Source organism: Corvus hawaiiensis, chromosome 1, assembly GCF_020740725.1.
Source record: "Corvus hawaiiensis isolate bCorHaw1 chromosome 1, bCorHaw1.pri.cur, whole genome shotgun sequence".
Taxonomy (NCBI): Eukaryota; Metazoa; Chordata; class Aves; order Passeriformes; family Corvidae; genus Corvus; species Corvus hawaiiensis.
This window is the reverse complement of record NC_063213.1, coordinates 68,913,458-68,930,590: the sequence shown is the minus strand read 5'-3', so window position 1 is coordinate 68,930,590 and position 17,133 is coordinate 68,913,458. Positions and strand designations below refer to the sequence as shown.

At 37.2% G+C, this 17,133-nt stretch overlaps 1 protein-coding gene across 3 annotated transcripts in view; it reads left to right on the top strand.

Annotated features, from left to right (window-relative positions):
* CDYL (chromodomain Y like) overlaps nucleotides 1–16,743 on the top strand; it is a 108,877-nt gene extending 92,134 nt beyond the window's left edge. For 2 of the 3 annotated variants that reach the window (XM_048309959.1, XM_048309955.1), the window contains 5 exons: nucleotides 5,070–5,326; nucleotides 5,922–6,094; nucleotides 9,324–9,534; nucleotides 13,692–13,835; nucleotides 14,871–16,743. In XM_048309959.1, coding sequence (XP_048165916.1) covers nucleotides 5,070–5,326; nucleotides 5,922–6,094; nucleotides 9,324–9,534; nucleotides 13,692–13,835; nucleotides 14,871–15,029 — 944 coding nt within the window. In that variant the 3' untranslated portion in view covers nucleotides 15,030–16,743. Of the gene's footprint in view, nucleotides 1–5,069; nucleotides 5,327–5,921; nucleotides 6,095–9,323; nucleotides 9,535–10,418; nucleotides 11,014–13,691; nucleotides 13,836–14,870 lie in introns of those variants that run through there. The other variant, XR_007204889.1, reaches the window with a different exon arrangement.
* The last annotated feature ends 390 nt before the right edge of the window (nucleotides 16,744–17,133 follow it).

The window sequence follows — 17,133 nt, the reverse complement described above, 5'->3', positions numbered from 1 at the left end:
AGTGACGTTTCAAACTAAGTGGAACTTTTGTTTGATTTGAAAATATGCTATTAATATGCATATTCAGACAAAAACACAGGCGCATACATAGGAGGTTTAGAACCCTCAGTTTTAGTTTCTCTAGTCTGTGCCAATACACTACAATTCCAAGATATTTTTTGTGTAATTGCTGAAGAAGAAGTGGAAAAAATACTGGAAACTCTTCTGTATTATGTTTGCATTGCGGTATCGCTGTCTGGAATTCCTGTCTCATGTGAAATGTTTGATGTAGTGCAGAGTTAAGACTGGAAAAGCTTAACAGTGTTTACAGTTAGAGGTTGCTAATACATATGAACGTGTAACAAAACACCTCTGTTTGTAGGCAAAAATTAAATGTGAGGCAACCTGCACTGGACAACTAATGTTGAATTCTTGTGGATTATATATACAGGATACAATGAAAAAGTGAAAGTGTAGAAAGGACTTAGGGAAAAAATGTAACTTACTTCTAGCACCAGTTTTAAATAATTTTTTTTTTTTTCATTGAAAATTCAAGTTGTTTTTTCAATCAGTTTTCCAGATCATATTGTTCCCTGTCTGGTACTTGAGTTGTAGTCAGTTACAGTTGCAGTTTTATTTTCGCAGTTAACACTTTAAGACATTGCTGCTGCTGGTGTTTGTTCATTTGCTTATTTAAGTGGGATGCTTCTCATTAACCCCTTCATCACTCAGTGTAGGAAAGGACATAAGTGGTGCAGGATGGTACAGGAAAGACATGAGAGTTCCTGAAGCTCCTTGTGAACTCTGCAGGCTTCTTTGAAAATACTAAGTGATTTCATGATTAAAATGAGAGCTGACTTTGAGTGCAGATGGATGCCAGGCATTGAGGATGGGGACGAAACAGGCTTACATACCAAACTGTGCCTATAGAAAAACATAAAACAGTAACTGATTCCTGGCTATATGTTGCTGCTCAGGAAAAGGGCATTGGGTTTGTTTTGGGTGGTTTTCTGCAAGCATCTGTTCAGTGGTAGTTAAAAAAAAAAAACAAACCCCATATTGAATATTGTGTCCCATTTTGAGCCCTGTTCCAAGAGTTAGTAGAAGAGGAAGAAGCATGGAGAAGAATGGCAGCCTTGGACTGGCCTCTGGAAGAAGGAAAGGGAAATAAGGTTGGTGCTAGTCAATCTGGAGAAAGGGCTGTGATGAAAGGGATGAAGAAAGCCAACATGTATGTTCCAGAACTTGCCGCCAAGAGAATCTTTGGAAGACAAACCCATAGTGGTTTCAAAAGTAAATTGGACAATCCCATGGGGAAGAAGAATTTAATTACATGGGGTTTGGAGCAGCCTATGATTCTGGGCATGCAAATTTTTGTAATTGCTAAGTATCTAGTGGCTGCAGTTAAAGAAAATACTCAGACAGTATTGTTCACACCTCCCATGTTCTTGTGCTTGTTCCTTAGGCATCTGTGCTAAGCCTTTCAGAAACAGCATACTCTCTCAGTCAAACCTTTGAATTAAGAGCACCAACACGTGTACCCAAAGAAGCATGCAAAAAAAGCTTGGCTGGTTTTAGAACATCTCTTTGGATGTGTCCCAGTATTGTTGCAGGGAGGGGAGTATTTGTATTCAAGGTTTGCTATGTAAGCTAAACTGAACTTCCCAGTAATAGTAAGGCATGAATATCTTTGAGAGGTGCTCAGGATTTTAATTTTGGATTGTTGTGAAGTTGAGTGTAACTTGTTTTGTTTTTAACAAAAACATCTTTGTGATGCCCCTTTTCCAAAACCAACCAGTGTTTTGTGTCTGTCTTCCTTTGGATAAGACCAGTTCCTTTCTTATCTGTTGCTCATAGCTTTAGTTTTTTTCCCTCCGAGGGCAGTTGCATGAAATTGCTGACTGTTACGAGGTTTTGGTCAGCAGCTGCAAGACAAAGTAGTCCTCTTAACTTCCTTTTGCATCTGTATAGTGAAGCTTTGGCTTTGTCCAGTAGTAGTACTGTCTTCAGCTCTGAGATCACATTGTTAACAGTTTGCAGGTGGAAAGGTTTTTATATAACTATAAGCTGGTTTTTTATGCCTTAAACAAACAGTTCTTCATTAGTTGACAATATTCAGGGTAAACTGCCTTTCTTCCAAGTCCTTACTTATTTTTGGAAGCTCAGTTTGAAAGGAGAGAGCTGTGATGTTTTATCTGTGATATACCATCTCCATTAATGTCTCAAAATGCAGAACTGCTTCTGGTTTGTTACAAAACGCTATTTTAAAATATTAAAATATAGTTGTAATTATCCTGAAGATAAATAACCTTAATGCAAAGTTTTCATGTGAGGAAATCTATGCCAATACAGTTAACTCTCAATTGCACTTTTTTATTTTTGTCCCTATTTGCTGCGACGCGTGTTCAAGACTGAGCAGCAAAACCACCTTTGCCTGTGTACTTACAAATGAAGTATTGCTTTATGTCTCTGAGTTGTCTCTTCGCTTCCAAGGACCAAATGCCAAGAGAAATAGGCCCTGTGCTGTCAGGTATACAGGGTCCCAAACTTCCACTGGTAATGACAAACATTAACAAACATGTTTTAACTCTTTCAGTGCCGTTTTCTGATCTGTGCTGGCTGGCTGAGTCTCCCTGTGCAGAGTTACGGTTTCTAAAGCTGACAGATTTTTTATTCCAGTCTAAGTATCCTAGAAGTGTGTTTACATGATTGGAAAGAGGAGACTTCTTCCTCTGAATTGCAGCTGTCCCTTGCTTGTGGTTTGAAACTCCCAACTATTGATAAGTGTAGACAGGGTTTATATAATAAATCAGAAGGTCTCTTGCTAGTTCAGTAAGCACAAAAATTGGCCTGTGGTGTTTACATCTTGATCTCTGTTGCCAGAAGTTTTGTCTCTCAAAGTATATAATCATTGCCTCTTGCATCTCAAAAGTAATTTTCTGGTATTTGCGTATGTCTTTGGAAGTATGAGTCGTGGGAAAATACAGGCTCAAAGGTCTTGCACAAGTTTACTGACTCCTTGTTTTGGCTTAGTCTGGTCTGTGCTGCTCTCCCAGTTCTCCACATTTTTTACTATGGCTAGGACAAAAGACGTAAAAAACTTTGATCAGGGCTTAAAAATCAGAGGCGATTTCAGTTGTTTAAATTTACATTTCCTATGGAAAACCAAGCCAGTGATACCTTTTCATCTTGTGTTCCTAATGAAATATGGGGCAACATTGGTGTTCCTGCAAATTCCCTTTGAAGAGAATTCTTTTAAAGGAATGTAATTGCCATAATATGGTTTACAGGGGGAAAAAATTGAAAGCATTCCTCATCAAATTAATATTTAGTATACACCGATTTTTTATTTATTCTACTGAAATGAAAAAAGAATTCTATAAGCCATAGAAAATTTGGGAATAAATGTGACATTTTTGTGACAATATAGTCATTTTCCGTTTCATTTTGTTCATCTTTGTCTCTAAAACTGATCACAAACTGAATACAGTTTCTTACTCTTCACTTTAAACAACTAAAAAATTCTGAGTTGTCTTTAATTTCTTCACAAAAAGTGAGATGGTGAGAGGATTAAATCACTAATACAACAAGGAAGACCTTAAAAAGTAGAATAAAATCTTTTTATTGTATAGATCCTTAAATAGACAACTTGCCTCATTAATCATAAAGTATTAATAATAAAATATTTATTTTAAAATATTTGATATAAAAACTTCATTTATATCCAGAGACAGTCTCTGCAATATAAGTAGGAAAATGTATAATGTTCTAAATTTTAATTAAATTTAGTATCTTTTCTTATTGTGTCTCTCATACTTCATATGTGTCAAAGTAAGCAGCACTTGAATACAGTGGAAATATCGAGATATTGGATATTCGTGTTACTTAAGTGAGCCTCTTTAAAGTCTTCATTGGGCCCACAAGTATTTGAAATATGTTGTAGTTAAAATTTGAAATAATTTAATTTTAAAATATAACTTTTTCAGAAAGGTATGACAAATTACAATAATATTTAATTAATAGCTTACTTATACAGGGTATAACTCTACTTCTTAAGACATCGTATGCATGATGTTCTGAAGTACCCATTCGTGAGATATGGGCAGTGGCTTTCCCAGAAGATTTTAGTCTCAGAGCTCAATTTTCAAGAAAAGTCTTTCAAAACTTTACTGTCTTGGACTCTAACACACCTTCCCAATATTTTTAACCCTCCTGTCCTATGCACACTCCATTACTTTAGTATGACAAATTCTGTGAAGATTTCGCATGGAGGCCTAAACATGCATTATAGATCCAGTATGTTCTCCTGTTTTCTCTAATGAATGGTAATTATTTGGTATTATGTTTCTAATGAGGACTACAGAAAAACCTGTCCCTTCTGTGACATGAGGAATGGCCTGTTTACTTGTATGCCTTCAAACTCTCTCTGTGTAAGGGACTGGGAACAAGACCAGCAAAACTTAATTGTCTATTTGCCAATTCCAATAGCAAAAAATGTTTAACATGAGAAGATCTCATTGTCTATGAATCCATTAAAATATCCCCCACTGCATGGGTCTTGTGATCCTCTCAAAGAAGGATAGTCTGTATTTCTTCATTTCCATTTTTCTTTAAAGACTATTATACTTTTTATGGTCTTGTCAATCAAGTTCTTCATTTGGTTTCTTCTAAGTGTCTTTTTCTTCTTTACAATAACTTCTGATGTTTGAAACAAAAGGCTTTTGCTTTGTCTTAGCAATGTTGATGCTGTTAAATGACTTTAAAATGTTGGAAAGGGAGAAAGCAGACTGTTAACCTACTGAAGTGTGTTGGTATTAGGAACCTTAAATATACTTTTCTCCCCCTGTTGTATATGACAGTTGGTCTGTTTGGCTTGTTCTAAATGTATATTCTCAAAATCATAAAATTAATTTCTCAAATCCCTTTGTCACTTCAATTCTGCACTGTGCACAGTGTCTATTTCAGTAACTTCCAGGGGACTGAGTGTCATGTTTACTGTGTGTTCTATATGAGTTGCATGTTTTCATGTGTTTAGTAGGGATTTTGAGATGCTAATCAAACGTAATTATTCTTGTTTAAACTATTTCCAGGTACACCCACCTTTATGGAAGCATTAGCAGCCAATGGTACAACCAATATCCAGACATCTGTAGCAGGAGTGACAGCCAGCAAACGAAGGTTCATTGATGACAGGAGGGATCAACCATTTGATAAAAGGCTACGTTTCAGTGTGAGACAAACGGAGAGCGCGTACCGGTACAGAGACATTGTTGTCAGGAAACAAGATGGATTCACACACATTTTGCTATCAACGAAATCATCTGAAAATAATTCATTAAATCCAGAGGTCAGAACAATTCTGATTTTGGGAGGGGAAGGGGATTTGAAGTACTTGCCTCATTTCTGCCTGTTATTCAGGCACAAATGTACATAAAACATGATACAGGTTCTTACTTGCGAGATGTTATATGTACAGTTGACTTTGTGTGTAATTCATTTGCATTTAAGAACTCTTATCTGACCACGTTGATGTGTATTGGCTTTTTTAAGATGTGCAGTGATTTACAAAGTGCAACTTGAAAAAAGATTTAGCCTCAATTAAGGTTCTTTTTTTTTCTGTACTGGTTGCATATGCCATCTGCTGTCCAAATTACAGAAATGCTGAATGAATGCTTTAGTTACAGATTACATCTAATAGATCTTTCCTTAATGATTTAATTATCTTTGTCTAATTACATTTTTGAAATGCAAAGCTTCTAATACGTTAACTTCCTTTTTTTTGGATAATGAAGAAAGTTAACTTTTCTAATATGATGGTTGAGTGGATCCTAAGGAAAAATTAAAGATGTTGAAGGGTCTCATGGGGGGAGGAAGGGAAAAGAACAACATGCTACTTTGTAATGATGGATTAAAATTATTCTTATGAAATTTTTATTTTTCAGGTAATGAAGGAAGTCCAAAGTGCACTGAACACAGCAGCTGCAGATGACAGTAAACTTGTGCTGTTCAGTGCAGTTGGTAGCATTTTCTGCTGTGGTCTTGATTTTATTTATTTTATACGACGTTTAACAGATGATAGAAAAAAGGAAAGCACTAAGATGGCAGAAGCTATTAGGTATGTATGATTATCTTCAGTCATCTGGTGGGTGTTCTTCATCGTGTGGCCTGGCTTGTTCTATCTTTATTTCAAAAACCTCTTATTCAAAAAGATCTCAGACATTTACCTGTTACATTATAGCGTGCAGCACTTCTTTATGCTCCCTGTGCCTTTCTATTTGGGTTGTCATTTCATGCATTTTTAATTTTAAAATCTAACTGTGAATACTGGGAGTATTGTAATACTCCTCCAGTTAAAACCAATATTAAAATACTCCAATAGCCATAGGGTTTCAGGAAAACAAATTCAATACACCAAAATTCAAGATGTGTATTGAATGAGTAAATTGATGTAGTACGTTCAGAGCAGTGGAATGATGGATATTTTAGAGGAGTAGACTAATACTGGTGATCATCATCCCAACACTACGTACCAAACCTAACATTTGAACAAAATAAGCTGAACTACTACTAAGTAGAAGGAAATGTACGGGAAAAAAGTATCGATCTTGGAGACATGTTTTAACAGTACAAAAAGTACCTACCATTTGAGCACTGGTTTTGAGGTCCTTGTCTCTTGCATGCTTCCACAGTATCTATATTCTTTCGAGCCCTGTCTTCTGTTGTTGTTATCAATGGTCATGTTTCTAAAAAAAGGCCGTGGACATGTAAATCCTGTTTCATTGGAGGAACAGTTGATTCATAAATATGATCATAGTTGTTTTGATCAAAGGAAATTCTTCAGTCATTTCATGTAAAAATTGCTCATGCAGTGACTTCAGATGTGGCCAGAAGCTCCTAGCACTGAGCTTCTAGCACTATTTTAATTTGGGCCCTTCCAGAAACTTGATTTTTCACCTAATATTCATTGTTAATAAAATGGGCAAAGGTAACTTAAAAGACCTATGAACACACCCCCTTCCTTTCAAATAAGGTATTTTTCATGTGGTAGATGGTTGTCTCTGGGATATTCAGACATGATTAAAATTAACTTAAGTCTCTGGATGGGATGTTTGTATGATGACTTGCATGAGATGGTTCCAGGTTTGGGTTTTGTTTTTTTGGGGTTTTTTTGTATTTAGCTATTTCGGTTCATTAGAATGAGGTAAGAAGCAGTGTGATAACCTTTAGTGCTGAATGCAATATAGTAAAATTGTCCTGTTTTGCAGAAATATGAAAATATGTAACACAGGGAGCAAACTTTTAAAATCACCTGTGTATGTATTCATACACACATGACTGTTTTTTCCTAAGAAGCTCTTGGAGGCATTACTGTTTGAGAACAGAGAAGCATCCATTTTTTGTGGGTACTGGAATGAATTGTCAATTTTGTTGGCAATGAGGGTGAGAATATGCATATGTCACTTAATAGCGTAGGACCCAGAGTATTATTACCAACCAAAAGAAGGGAGATGAGGAGGAGAAGTTTACAGGTGTGTGATATGTGGTAACAGATCTCTACTATATATGTTTGTACATCATTTTAAAAAGCAGATTTATTTGTTAAGAAAAGCTCCTCGTGGAAAATCATTAATGCTTTGCCTGTCTTCATTTATACCTTATTGCTGTCACTTAAAAACACAGGTAAATACCTTACACCAATGCTATATGTGAGGACCAGGCAGGGCTGTGCCACAGTTGTGGTGCCCAGAGGTGAAGAAAGGCTGCAGACATATCTGGGAGAGCTGTGAGGCACATGAATGTACCAAAAGTGCCTTATCAGCTGATGCTTGTAGGGGGGTGTTAAATCTGCACCTGCTCAACTATGGTGATGTGTTGAGCTGGGAGCAATGCTAGGCTTTTAGGTAAATAAAAACACAGGTAAATACCTTACACCAATGCTATATGTGAGGACCAGGCAGGGCTGTGCCACAGTTGTGGTGCCCAGAGGTGAAGAAAGGCTGCAGACATATCTGGGAGAGCTGTGAGGCACATGAATGTACCAAAAGTGCCTTATCAGCTGATGCTTGTAGGGGGGTGTTAAATCTGCACCTGCTCAACTATGGTGATGTGTTGAGCTGGGAGCAATGCCAGGCTTTTACAGAATCAGAAGATGGCTGAGGTTGGAAGGGACGTTTGCAGGTCATCTTGTTCATCCTGCTCAAGCAAGGTCACCTAGAGCAGGTTGGCCAGGACCATTTCCTGTTTTTTTTTAATATCTCCCAAGACTCAGAGTCCATGACCTTGCTGGCTGCTTGTTTGGTCACCCTCACAGTAAGAAAGGGTTTCCTAGTGTTCAGAGGGAACCTCCCATGTTTCAGTTTGTGCCCACTGCTTCAATAGTCACCACTGAAAAGAGCCTGGCTCTGTTCTCTTTGCATCGCCTTTCAGGTACTTACACACATTGATGACATCTCCCTGAGGAGAGCTGGGCTGAACAGGCCCAGCTCACTCAGTCCCTGGGTCACCTTGATGGCCCTTTGCTAGACCATCTGGAGTGTCTCCTTCACTGAGGAGCCCATAAGGACACTAGGGGTGAGCAGAGGGGCAGGATTGACTCCTACAACCTCCAGACAACATTCCTCCTAGAGCAGCACAGGATACCACTGGCCTGCTTTGCCACAAAGGCACACTGCTGCCTCAAGTTCAGCTTGGTGTCCACTGGGAACCCCAGCTCAATTTCTGCCAAGCTGCTTTGCGGCTTGGCTTCCAGCATACATTGGTGCCTGGGGTTGTTCCTCCCCAGGCACAGTGCTTTGCACTTCCTTTTATTGAGCTTTGGGAGGTTCCTGTCAGCTCATTTCTCCAGCCTGCCAAGGTCCCTCTGGATGGCAGCACAATCCTCTGGTGTATCAGCCTGGTTTTGTATCCTGACCAGACTTGCTGAGGATACGCTCTGTGCCATCAATCAAATCATCAGGGAAGCTGTTGAACAGTGCTGGAGCCATCACTGACCCTGAGGGGTGCAACACTTAAATTACTGGCCTGTGCTGTGAGTCACCACCCTCCGGGCCAGCCATTCAGACATTTTTCAGCCCACCTCACTGTCTGCTCATCCAGCTCATACCTCAACAGCTTGACTAGGAAACTCTTATGAGAGACAGTGCTGAAAGCCTCACTCTGAACTGTGTAGATGATATCCACCCCTCTCCCCTCATCCGCCAAATGACCACCTCATTGTGGAAGGTTATCAGGTTGGGTTTGAAAGTGATGTTATTGTGGAGATGAATTATTATGGAGTTTTCAAGGGCTGGTGTATTTTACACTCTCGATATATGTAGTGAGCACATGTTTCTGTTTCTCTTCAGGAATTTTGTGAATACTTTTATTCAGTTTAAGAAGCCTATCATTGTAGCAGTAAATGGCCCAGCCATTGGACTTGGAGCATCTATATTGCCTCTGTGTGACGTGGTTTGGGCCAACGAGAAGGCTTGGTTTCAGACACCATACACTACTTTTGGACAAAGTCCAGATGGATGTTCATCCCTTACATTCCCTCGGATAATGGGCCTGGCTTCTGTAAGTAGCTTGCAGGGTAGGGGCTGGCAGCTTCACAATTCAGTTGTGATAATTTATCCAGTGTGATTTCAAGACTTTTTGCCTTGCTATGTTGTCTTTTTCTTAATTTTTTTCTTTTTCTCATGAAAACCTTTCATGAGAGGCCACCCTTTATAGCTTTTCTGCTCCATGCTCTTGCAACTTAGTCTGCACCTGCATGCACGGAACAGAAAGCAGGCACGGGGCTTAATCCCACCTTTGGCCCTAATGGTGTCAGAAGGGTGATGTCCTGTGTACCAAGACACACCTCCCCTGCTGTGCCTCGTGAGGAGCAGCCGTGGGTGTCTTGCATTCAGCACAGCACCAGTGTGACACTCGGTGTCACTGCACTGCACAGCGCTGTGGCACCAGCCAGAAGCAGTCTTTTGCCAGTATGCAAATAAGTATTTTGGCTTCCATGCACTCTTAATAAAAAACTATTTAAGAATCTCTTACCTACGTTGTTTTCAGTTGCTTAGTGGTTTTTCAAGCTGTGTTCTTTGAAAATTTAGACCTACATCCCATTCCAGTTTGGACAGTGTGAAACAAGTGCTTGTGGCCACACACCTTTTTTCCAAAATTGCTGTTTATTATAAAAGCCATTTTTTTCACTGTAGGTATTTATTAATTTAAAAATATGCATTTCAATATATTAAAAGACCAGTTTTAGAAGATCTAATAGCTAATTGTGTCATGTCTGGATTTAGTTATTAGAAGAGAACAGAAAAGGTAACTAAAATAGATTAACAGTTATAAGAATATCTTTAATATCTTAGCATGTTTCAAACTACTGATTGTTCCTTTCCCTTTTTATTTGGCCATCCATCTATTCATCCATCCATTCCATCCATCCTTGTCCTTTAAAGACTTGTGGTTGTTACTTTTCATTTCTTTAGAAGTTGTACAAAAAACATGAGCTCTTCCCTAGTGTACTCTTTCATGTGTGTTTGTGAATGCTCTCATTCTTAAATATAAAGATTTAAATTGAAAGCTTCCAGTGGTAACAATTCCATAATGATCAGTGAAAAAAGGGAAAGAAATCCACTGGTTTTTTACTATCCTTGGCTCTCTGCAGCATAGCAGTGTGTCAGTGGGACAAAGCTGAACTTTACTCAGCACATTTCATGAAATATGTTCAGAATCCATACTGAAGACTTTGATAAAGAGGCATGCTTTTTGTCTGTAAAAGAGAGAGAGAGCAAAGTCAGCAGGAAGATGTTATGAGTGAAATGCAAAACATTCAGGGGAAAAAAGTATACAAAACAAAGAATTAAGGCCTCTGTATGCATCATAACATTTCCTACAAATGTATCAATTCAGCAGCAGTAGTGCCACCCCTAACTGTTGTTAAGCCAGGCTTACAATGCAATGTTGTTAGCTGCAGCTATGTAAAAATCTTCCCTTGCAAGATTGCTGGAAATATCTTCCCTGTGGGGTCACTCACCTTCTGTGGGTGAGCAGGTGTGTATGTCATGGATGAGTTTCTTTTTTCACAAACATTTTCAGCTGTGGGCTCATTACAAGAAATTTGAAGCCCAAACTTTAGGATTCAAAACTGATACCATCTTAGAAACACCAAGAATTTTAGAAGTGTTCTTAAACTTGACTTCTGAGTTTTGTAAATAATCTGTAATAGACATTAAGGTGATGTCTGTATGGGGAGATGTTACTGTGTATTTGCCATGGAGTTCTTTCTCTGGTTGTCTGGTCTGAGATAGAAAGCACAGGAGCTGTGTGATCACACATCACACACTGGGTTTCCCTGCCTATCCCCAGCACACATGGCAGTATTTCTTATGCTTTTCTGTCAGTCACGAGGGATACACGTTTCCATAGTGCCTGTAGTCCACATCACAGCCAGGATCTAGGGTGGTTCAGAGGCCAGCTGCCTCCTGATCATAGTGCAAGAGAGCTGAAATGCTCCATGGCCCCTGGTGCCTGTGGGCTTGCACAGCAGGACCCTGGTGAGCCTCAAAGCCCTCACTGGAAGAGAGTCCCAGTGAAGTTCCTCTATGGAAGGAGACATTTTCTACTCAAAGTAGAAAATGAAGGTTGCTAATGAGAATCCTATATTAGTGAAGTATTTTTATCATCCTCATTTCTATTGCTGTAGTGTATTTCTTGGAAAGTCACCACCGAGTGTGTTAATTTTTACGGCAAGTACAAAGCATGATTACGATTAAAGCTTGTTCAGCAGTGGGTCTCCGGCATATGTTGTGTATAGATCAAAAGTGGAGATGCCAGAGCAAGACATTTCCCTTCAAAACCTGTCAAGTGAGAACATTAATGGGAATGCTCATTTCTTGTGAGACTTTATGCTAATGCTGTGTTACAGCTGGCATAAATAAGATAACTGCACCCTTCTTGCTTATGGTGTTTCATGTACAGGAGAACTCAGTGGTTGCAACTAAGTTGTAGGGGAAGAATGGTTTTCTAGCATTCATTTTTATCCTTGCAAAAATACATGTGAAGATAAATGTAGACCCGACCACCTGGCTTAAATGTTTGCCTTTCCTAGCTACTAGTTAGATTGACTTCACATTTTGATCTTTCATAGAAATGTTGTGGTTTTTTGAATTATTTTGGAAGAATGCTTTTTCCCCAACTGCATAGGAAAAAGGATTCCTTTTTTAGACAACCATGTGTACATCTCTGATTTTTAGCTAGTATTTCAGGTTATTACTATTCACACACATTCTGGAAAATGAGAAAGAATGGTTAATGAACCTTGTGTTTTTGATTTTGTGTTCACAGAAGGTAGAACTATAAGGTATAGAATTTGATCATAGTGCAAGAGATTCAGGTTTTCATAAACTAATATATGTGAATCACAGCTTTCCATAGTAACTGTGAAAGATGTGCTGATGGTAAAATCAAAGTAAAATGTGCTAGGAAACTGGTTGGGTTTTTCTTGCATTCCTAATGGACTGGCAGTCAGGAAGCAAACTGCCAGTAGAACCCAGACTTTGTATTTCATTACAAAGGAACTAATAAGAGACTGCAGAGTTTCCAAATTGCTTCATGTGTAAAATGGCAATACCAGGAACGTGGTACTACAGTAAATAATTATTTATTAAGTTAATAATTAATTATTTGACAACCTTAAATCAAAGTTGCTGAAATTAATAATTATTTGAGAGCCTGAAATCAAAGTTGCTGAAATAATTACCAAAATTTCCTGTATTAGAAAACATTTAAAAACTCAGAATTTTTCCCTCAAAAGTGTTACACCTGTCAGGTTTGTGTTTCAGAACAGCCTTATTTCCTATATTTCAAGAGGCAATAATGGGTTTGTTGTATTTTTCAGTGGGAATAAGTCATTAAGAATCAATAATACTGATTTTTTTTTTTTTGAGGTTGGCTATTACTCTGACTTTTTAATTTCCACTGGCTGTTTTCATGCAAATGTCACTGCAAACAAAATTTAACTGTATAAGAAACTTCACTAATGCTAAAATTAAAGTGGTTGTAGGACAAAGCTTTAATGGGGAAATTGGTAAATAGTGAAGTGCATGATAATTACAAATCAAAAACATTTACAGAACTAGAGAGAGCATCTTGTTGCATAGAATATAGTACATGATTCTGTACCTTTAAACCATGTGCAAGTTCTTTTAAATACTGGGGGTTTTTAATAAGACTACTATATCAGATTCTGAAAGGATTTATGAGTTCAGTATTGGACTCTTGAAGAAAATGTGAATGTTTACTTTCTATGAATTTGGTCAGAAATTGGAATACATCATTATAAAGGGTAAGATGATGTATTCAGTGCTGTTGTACAAATTTGCCAGGCATTATGATCTATTCCCACATAAACAGATAACCAAGTCAGCAATACTGCAAGAAAGCCAGAGCTGACAAACATTCACAGCCAGGAAATGACAAAAGACATTTTCACACTTAACCCTTAATCATAGACATCCACATTTCAATAACTACTGCCCTGGTACTAGTCAACAACATAGACCAACCAGCTGTAGGCCAGTATTTTTCTTTGTTTAATTAAAATTTGGAAGAGCTGTAATAAAACTATTTCAAAGAGTGCACGCATTTTTCTTATTTGTTTTGAACATTTTTCCTTTGATGAGTTTTGTCTCATTACATTTCATACCAGAAGTAACTTTTTATCCCTTCAGGCCAATGAAATGTTGTTCAGTGGAAGGAAGTTGACAGCGCAGGAAGCTTGTGCCAAAGGACTCGTCTCCCAAGTGTTCTGGCCGGGAACATTCACACAGGAAGTAATGGTTCGAATTAAAGAACTTGTCACATGTAATTCAGTTGTAAGTTTCCTTTATCTTCTTGTATTTTTGTGATTAGATGAATAAGAATTAGTCTAAGTAGTATTAGACTGCATCTTTTTGTCCTTAAAAAAAAAGCGAGCCTTTTCATGAAACAAGGACTGCATTATAGTACAGCAGTGGCTTTTGACAAATTTTTGTGTATCTTTCTCGTTTGGGGTTTTTTAGGGTTCTTTTTAAAGTTTCTATCTGACTCTTCTTAACTACAGTGTACTGTGGCATATGATAAGGAACATAAAGCAGCCTTGGATTTTTACAATATAATTTGGTATTAACAGAGTTGCTGAAGTCCAGCTTAGTCTAATTGACAATATAAACAGTTGCCCCAACACCTGCAGAGAAACACAGCAATCTTGAGTTAGCTTGAATTGTAATGTAAGTTACCAAGGAAAAATAATACAGTCTTTGACATTATGCTGGACTTAGTTTTATGAGTAAAGCACAGTGGTTGTGTGGCAGTTGCACAAGATAGTATCAAATGGTGGTAATTTTAACTTTCTTACAAGAAAAGGTGCAGCACAAACTAACTGTTCTGTGCATTAGAAAATTTGGATTTTAAAAGCAAATTATTCGTTTTCTAAACAGAACAAACAAATGAGATTTTTTTTTCAGTGCATTTTAAGTGCTCGAGAAATCAAGATTGGCCCAGTTATTAGAGCAGTTTGGGATAATAGTATTATGATTAGCCTTCACCAATAAGGTCTTGCATTTTTCTGTAGTTGTAAAACCATGGCTTTTTTTCATAGTTATTTTATGATTTTCATTATTTTCACACTTTCATGCACTTTTAAATTGTACTGGTATAAGGTAAAGGAAATTTTGTGTGATGCTAGAAGAAAGATGACTATGAGAAACATTTCTTACAGTCATAGTATGTCCATGAATTGATAAGCTTAAGTTGATAATCAGATTCAGGATTCATCCATATAAGCCTGTTATCCACCCATAGAAGCACATGTGGTGCTCAGTGCTTAGGCAGTACTAACCCAACTCCCCCTTTTTTTAATTCTGGCCTAGGTACTTGAAGAATCCAAAGCTTTAGTACGTAACATCATGAAGGTGGACTTGGAACAAGCAAACGAAAAGGAGTGTGAAGTTTTGAAGAAAATCTGGGGCTCAGCACAAGGGATGGACTCAATGTTAAAATATCTGCAGAACAGAATTGATGAATTCTGATGAGATGCCCATTGACACTGGAATTGTATTTCTTGGACATCAGGGCAAGCAAAATATGCCCATTTAAAAAAACCTTATATAAACTAACCCCTTGCTCAGCTTGGGAACAGGAGTGGACACACACCCCCTCCCCTTTTATTGTCAAGGGGTTTAAAAGTACTGTATCACTTAAATTTGAACAAAACTCCTTTCTCCCTGATTGTTACATGCAGATATATACACACACAAGTGTATGTGTGTGCATGTATCTATATATGTCTTTTATATATATATATAAATGTAATATGTGTGAGAGTGTGTATGTAGACACACACAAGCTAAAAAACAATAGAGTGCACTACCAAACATCTCTTTAAAAGCTCTAGTTTTTGTTATCTTTGGCTAGTACTGTATCAAATAGAGAATGAATTAAAAAGTGAATGGTGTTGCATTATTTTCTGTGTGGCAGGGAAGTCTGGAATAATGCTTTTCTTTTTCATGAGAATACAGAATTGAAACGGGTATTAGCCAGCCCTTGCTTTCTCTGTCCAACGAGTCAGCTTAAAGAAAAGGCACTGTCTCAGAAGAAGGTTGAAATACCTCAAGTCATGGAACATTCTAAAATTTTAGGGCAACTAAACCCTACTATGCTTAAATCACACATACCCCAAAAAGAGAGTGTGCTCAGGATTAATGCTAAGGAAACACTCTGTTATTTTTTGGGGAGGAGGTATAGAGGGCTGGGAGGAAGGGGCAGGAATATGTCTGATTCTTACCCAGAAAGCATGAAGAAACCACTGTCTCTTAGGGAAAGGGAATGAGGGAGAGCTAGAGGGAAATGGAAGGGGGAAGGAAAACAAAACCAACACAAAAGCTTGTTTTGCAGTATTAGTGAATCACTGAATATCTTATGTATGAATATCCTAAGTTATAAGTTAGTTTTAGTGGGTTTTTAAAAATCCTCTCTGGGTTGTTCTTTTTTTGTTTGGTTTTTTTGTTTGTTTATTTTGGTTGGTTTTTTTTTTAAATAACTACGTAAGTGCTTCTGTTGCTGGGTGAAAATACTACTTTATATACAGTTTGGGTTTTGTTTTTGGTTCTTTTTTTCCTATTTGCTGGTTTAATTGATGTATTACACCAAAAATGCATTTTATGTTCATAAATTTTAGGTTCACTTAGAATATATTATTTAATAAGTTAAAACTCTTTTGGCACACTATTAAGTAAAAAAAAAAAAAACCTCTTTAAAAAAAAAAAAACTACCTTATATTAGATGTTTAATGTTCTTTGTCTATGCTTTTTTATTATTTGAAATATACACTATATGCAGTATGGTGTAAAAGAGTGCCCTGTGTAAATAGATCTATTTTGCATTCCTTTCAGGAGTGGTTATTGATTCCTGACTGCAGATATCTATTATTACTTGGGTATCTGTGCTTGCAATCTTATTGAATGTATTATGAAGAATGAAAAAGAAATCAAACCTTATTTTTGTACAGTTTTGAACTTTTTACTTGGAACTGACCCACCTCCCCTTCCCAGTGGAGAGCTGTACAGTGTGTAAATCTGCCTTTACCTTGGATTGGTACAGTATTTTTGCATCTGTGGGACCTACTTCTTTGTTCTAGTAGTTTGAACTATATATAAACTGTACAATCTGTAAAGTTTTTATAGAATAAATATTCAGCTGTGAAAACTGGTTAAATAAAACTAATATTTCTTAACACATTTTAAATGTGGTTCTCTCAGAGAGTTGTCTTTTTCAAAGACATTTCCATTCTAATTTTAAAGTAAACTTGCTGGAACAGATCTTGTAAATTAGATGCTTTAATACTTATGTTTTATTTTGTTTAAAAATCTCCTAATTTCCTTCAAATTAAAACTTGAATATTAATTTATTGGTGCAAATTTTACAGAAGTTTTCTCTTACAAGAGGTAGATGGGGAAAGAAAAGAGGGAATTATTCTACTTTTAATTATTTTGTTAGAGTTCAAATGAATGTTCAGTAAACGTTTCTTTGCAATCTCTTAAAAATAGACTGTTTTCCTTACAATAGTGGGGGTTAAGTTAGAATTCCTTGAGTGAATTTGATTTTAGAAGAAGATACCTTTACCTACAAGTTCTG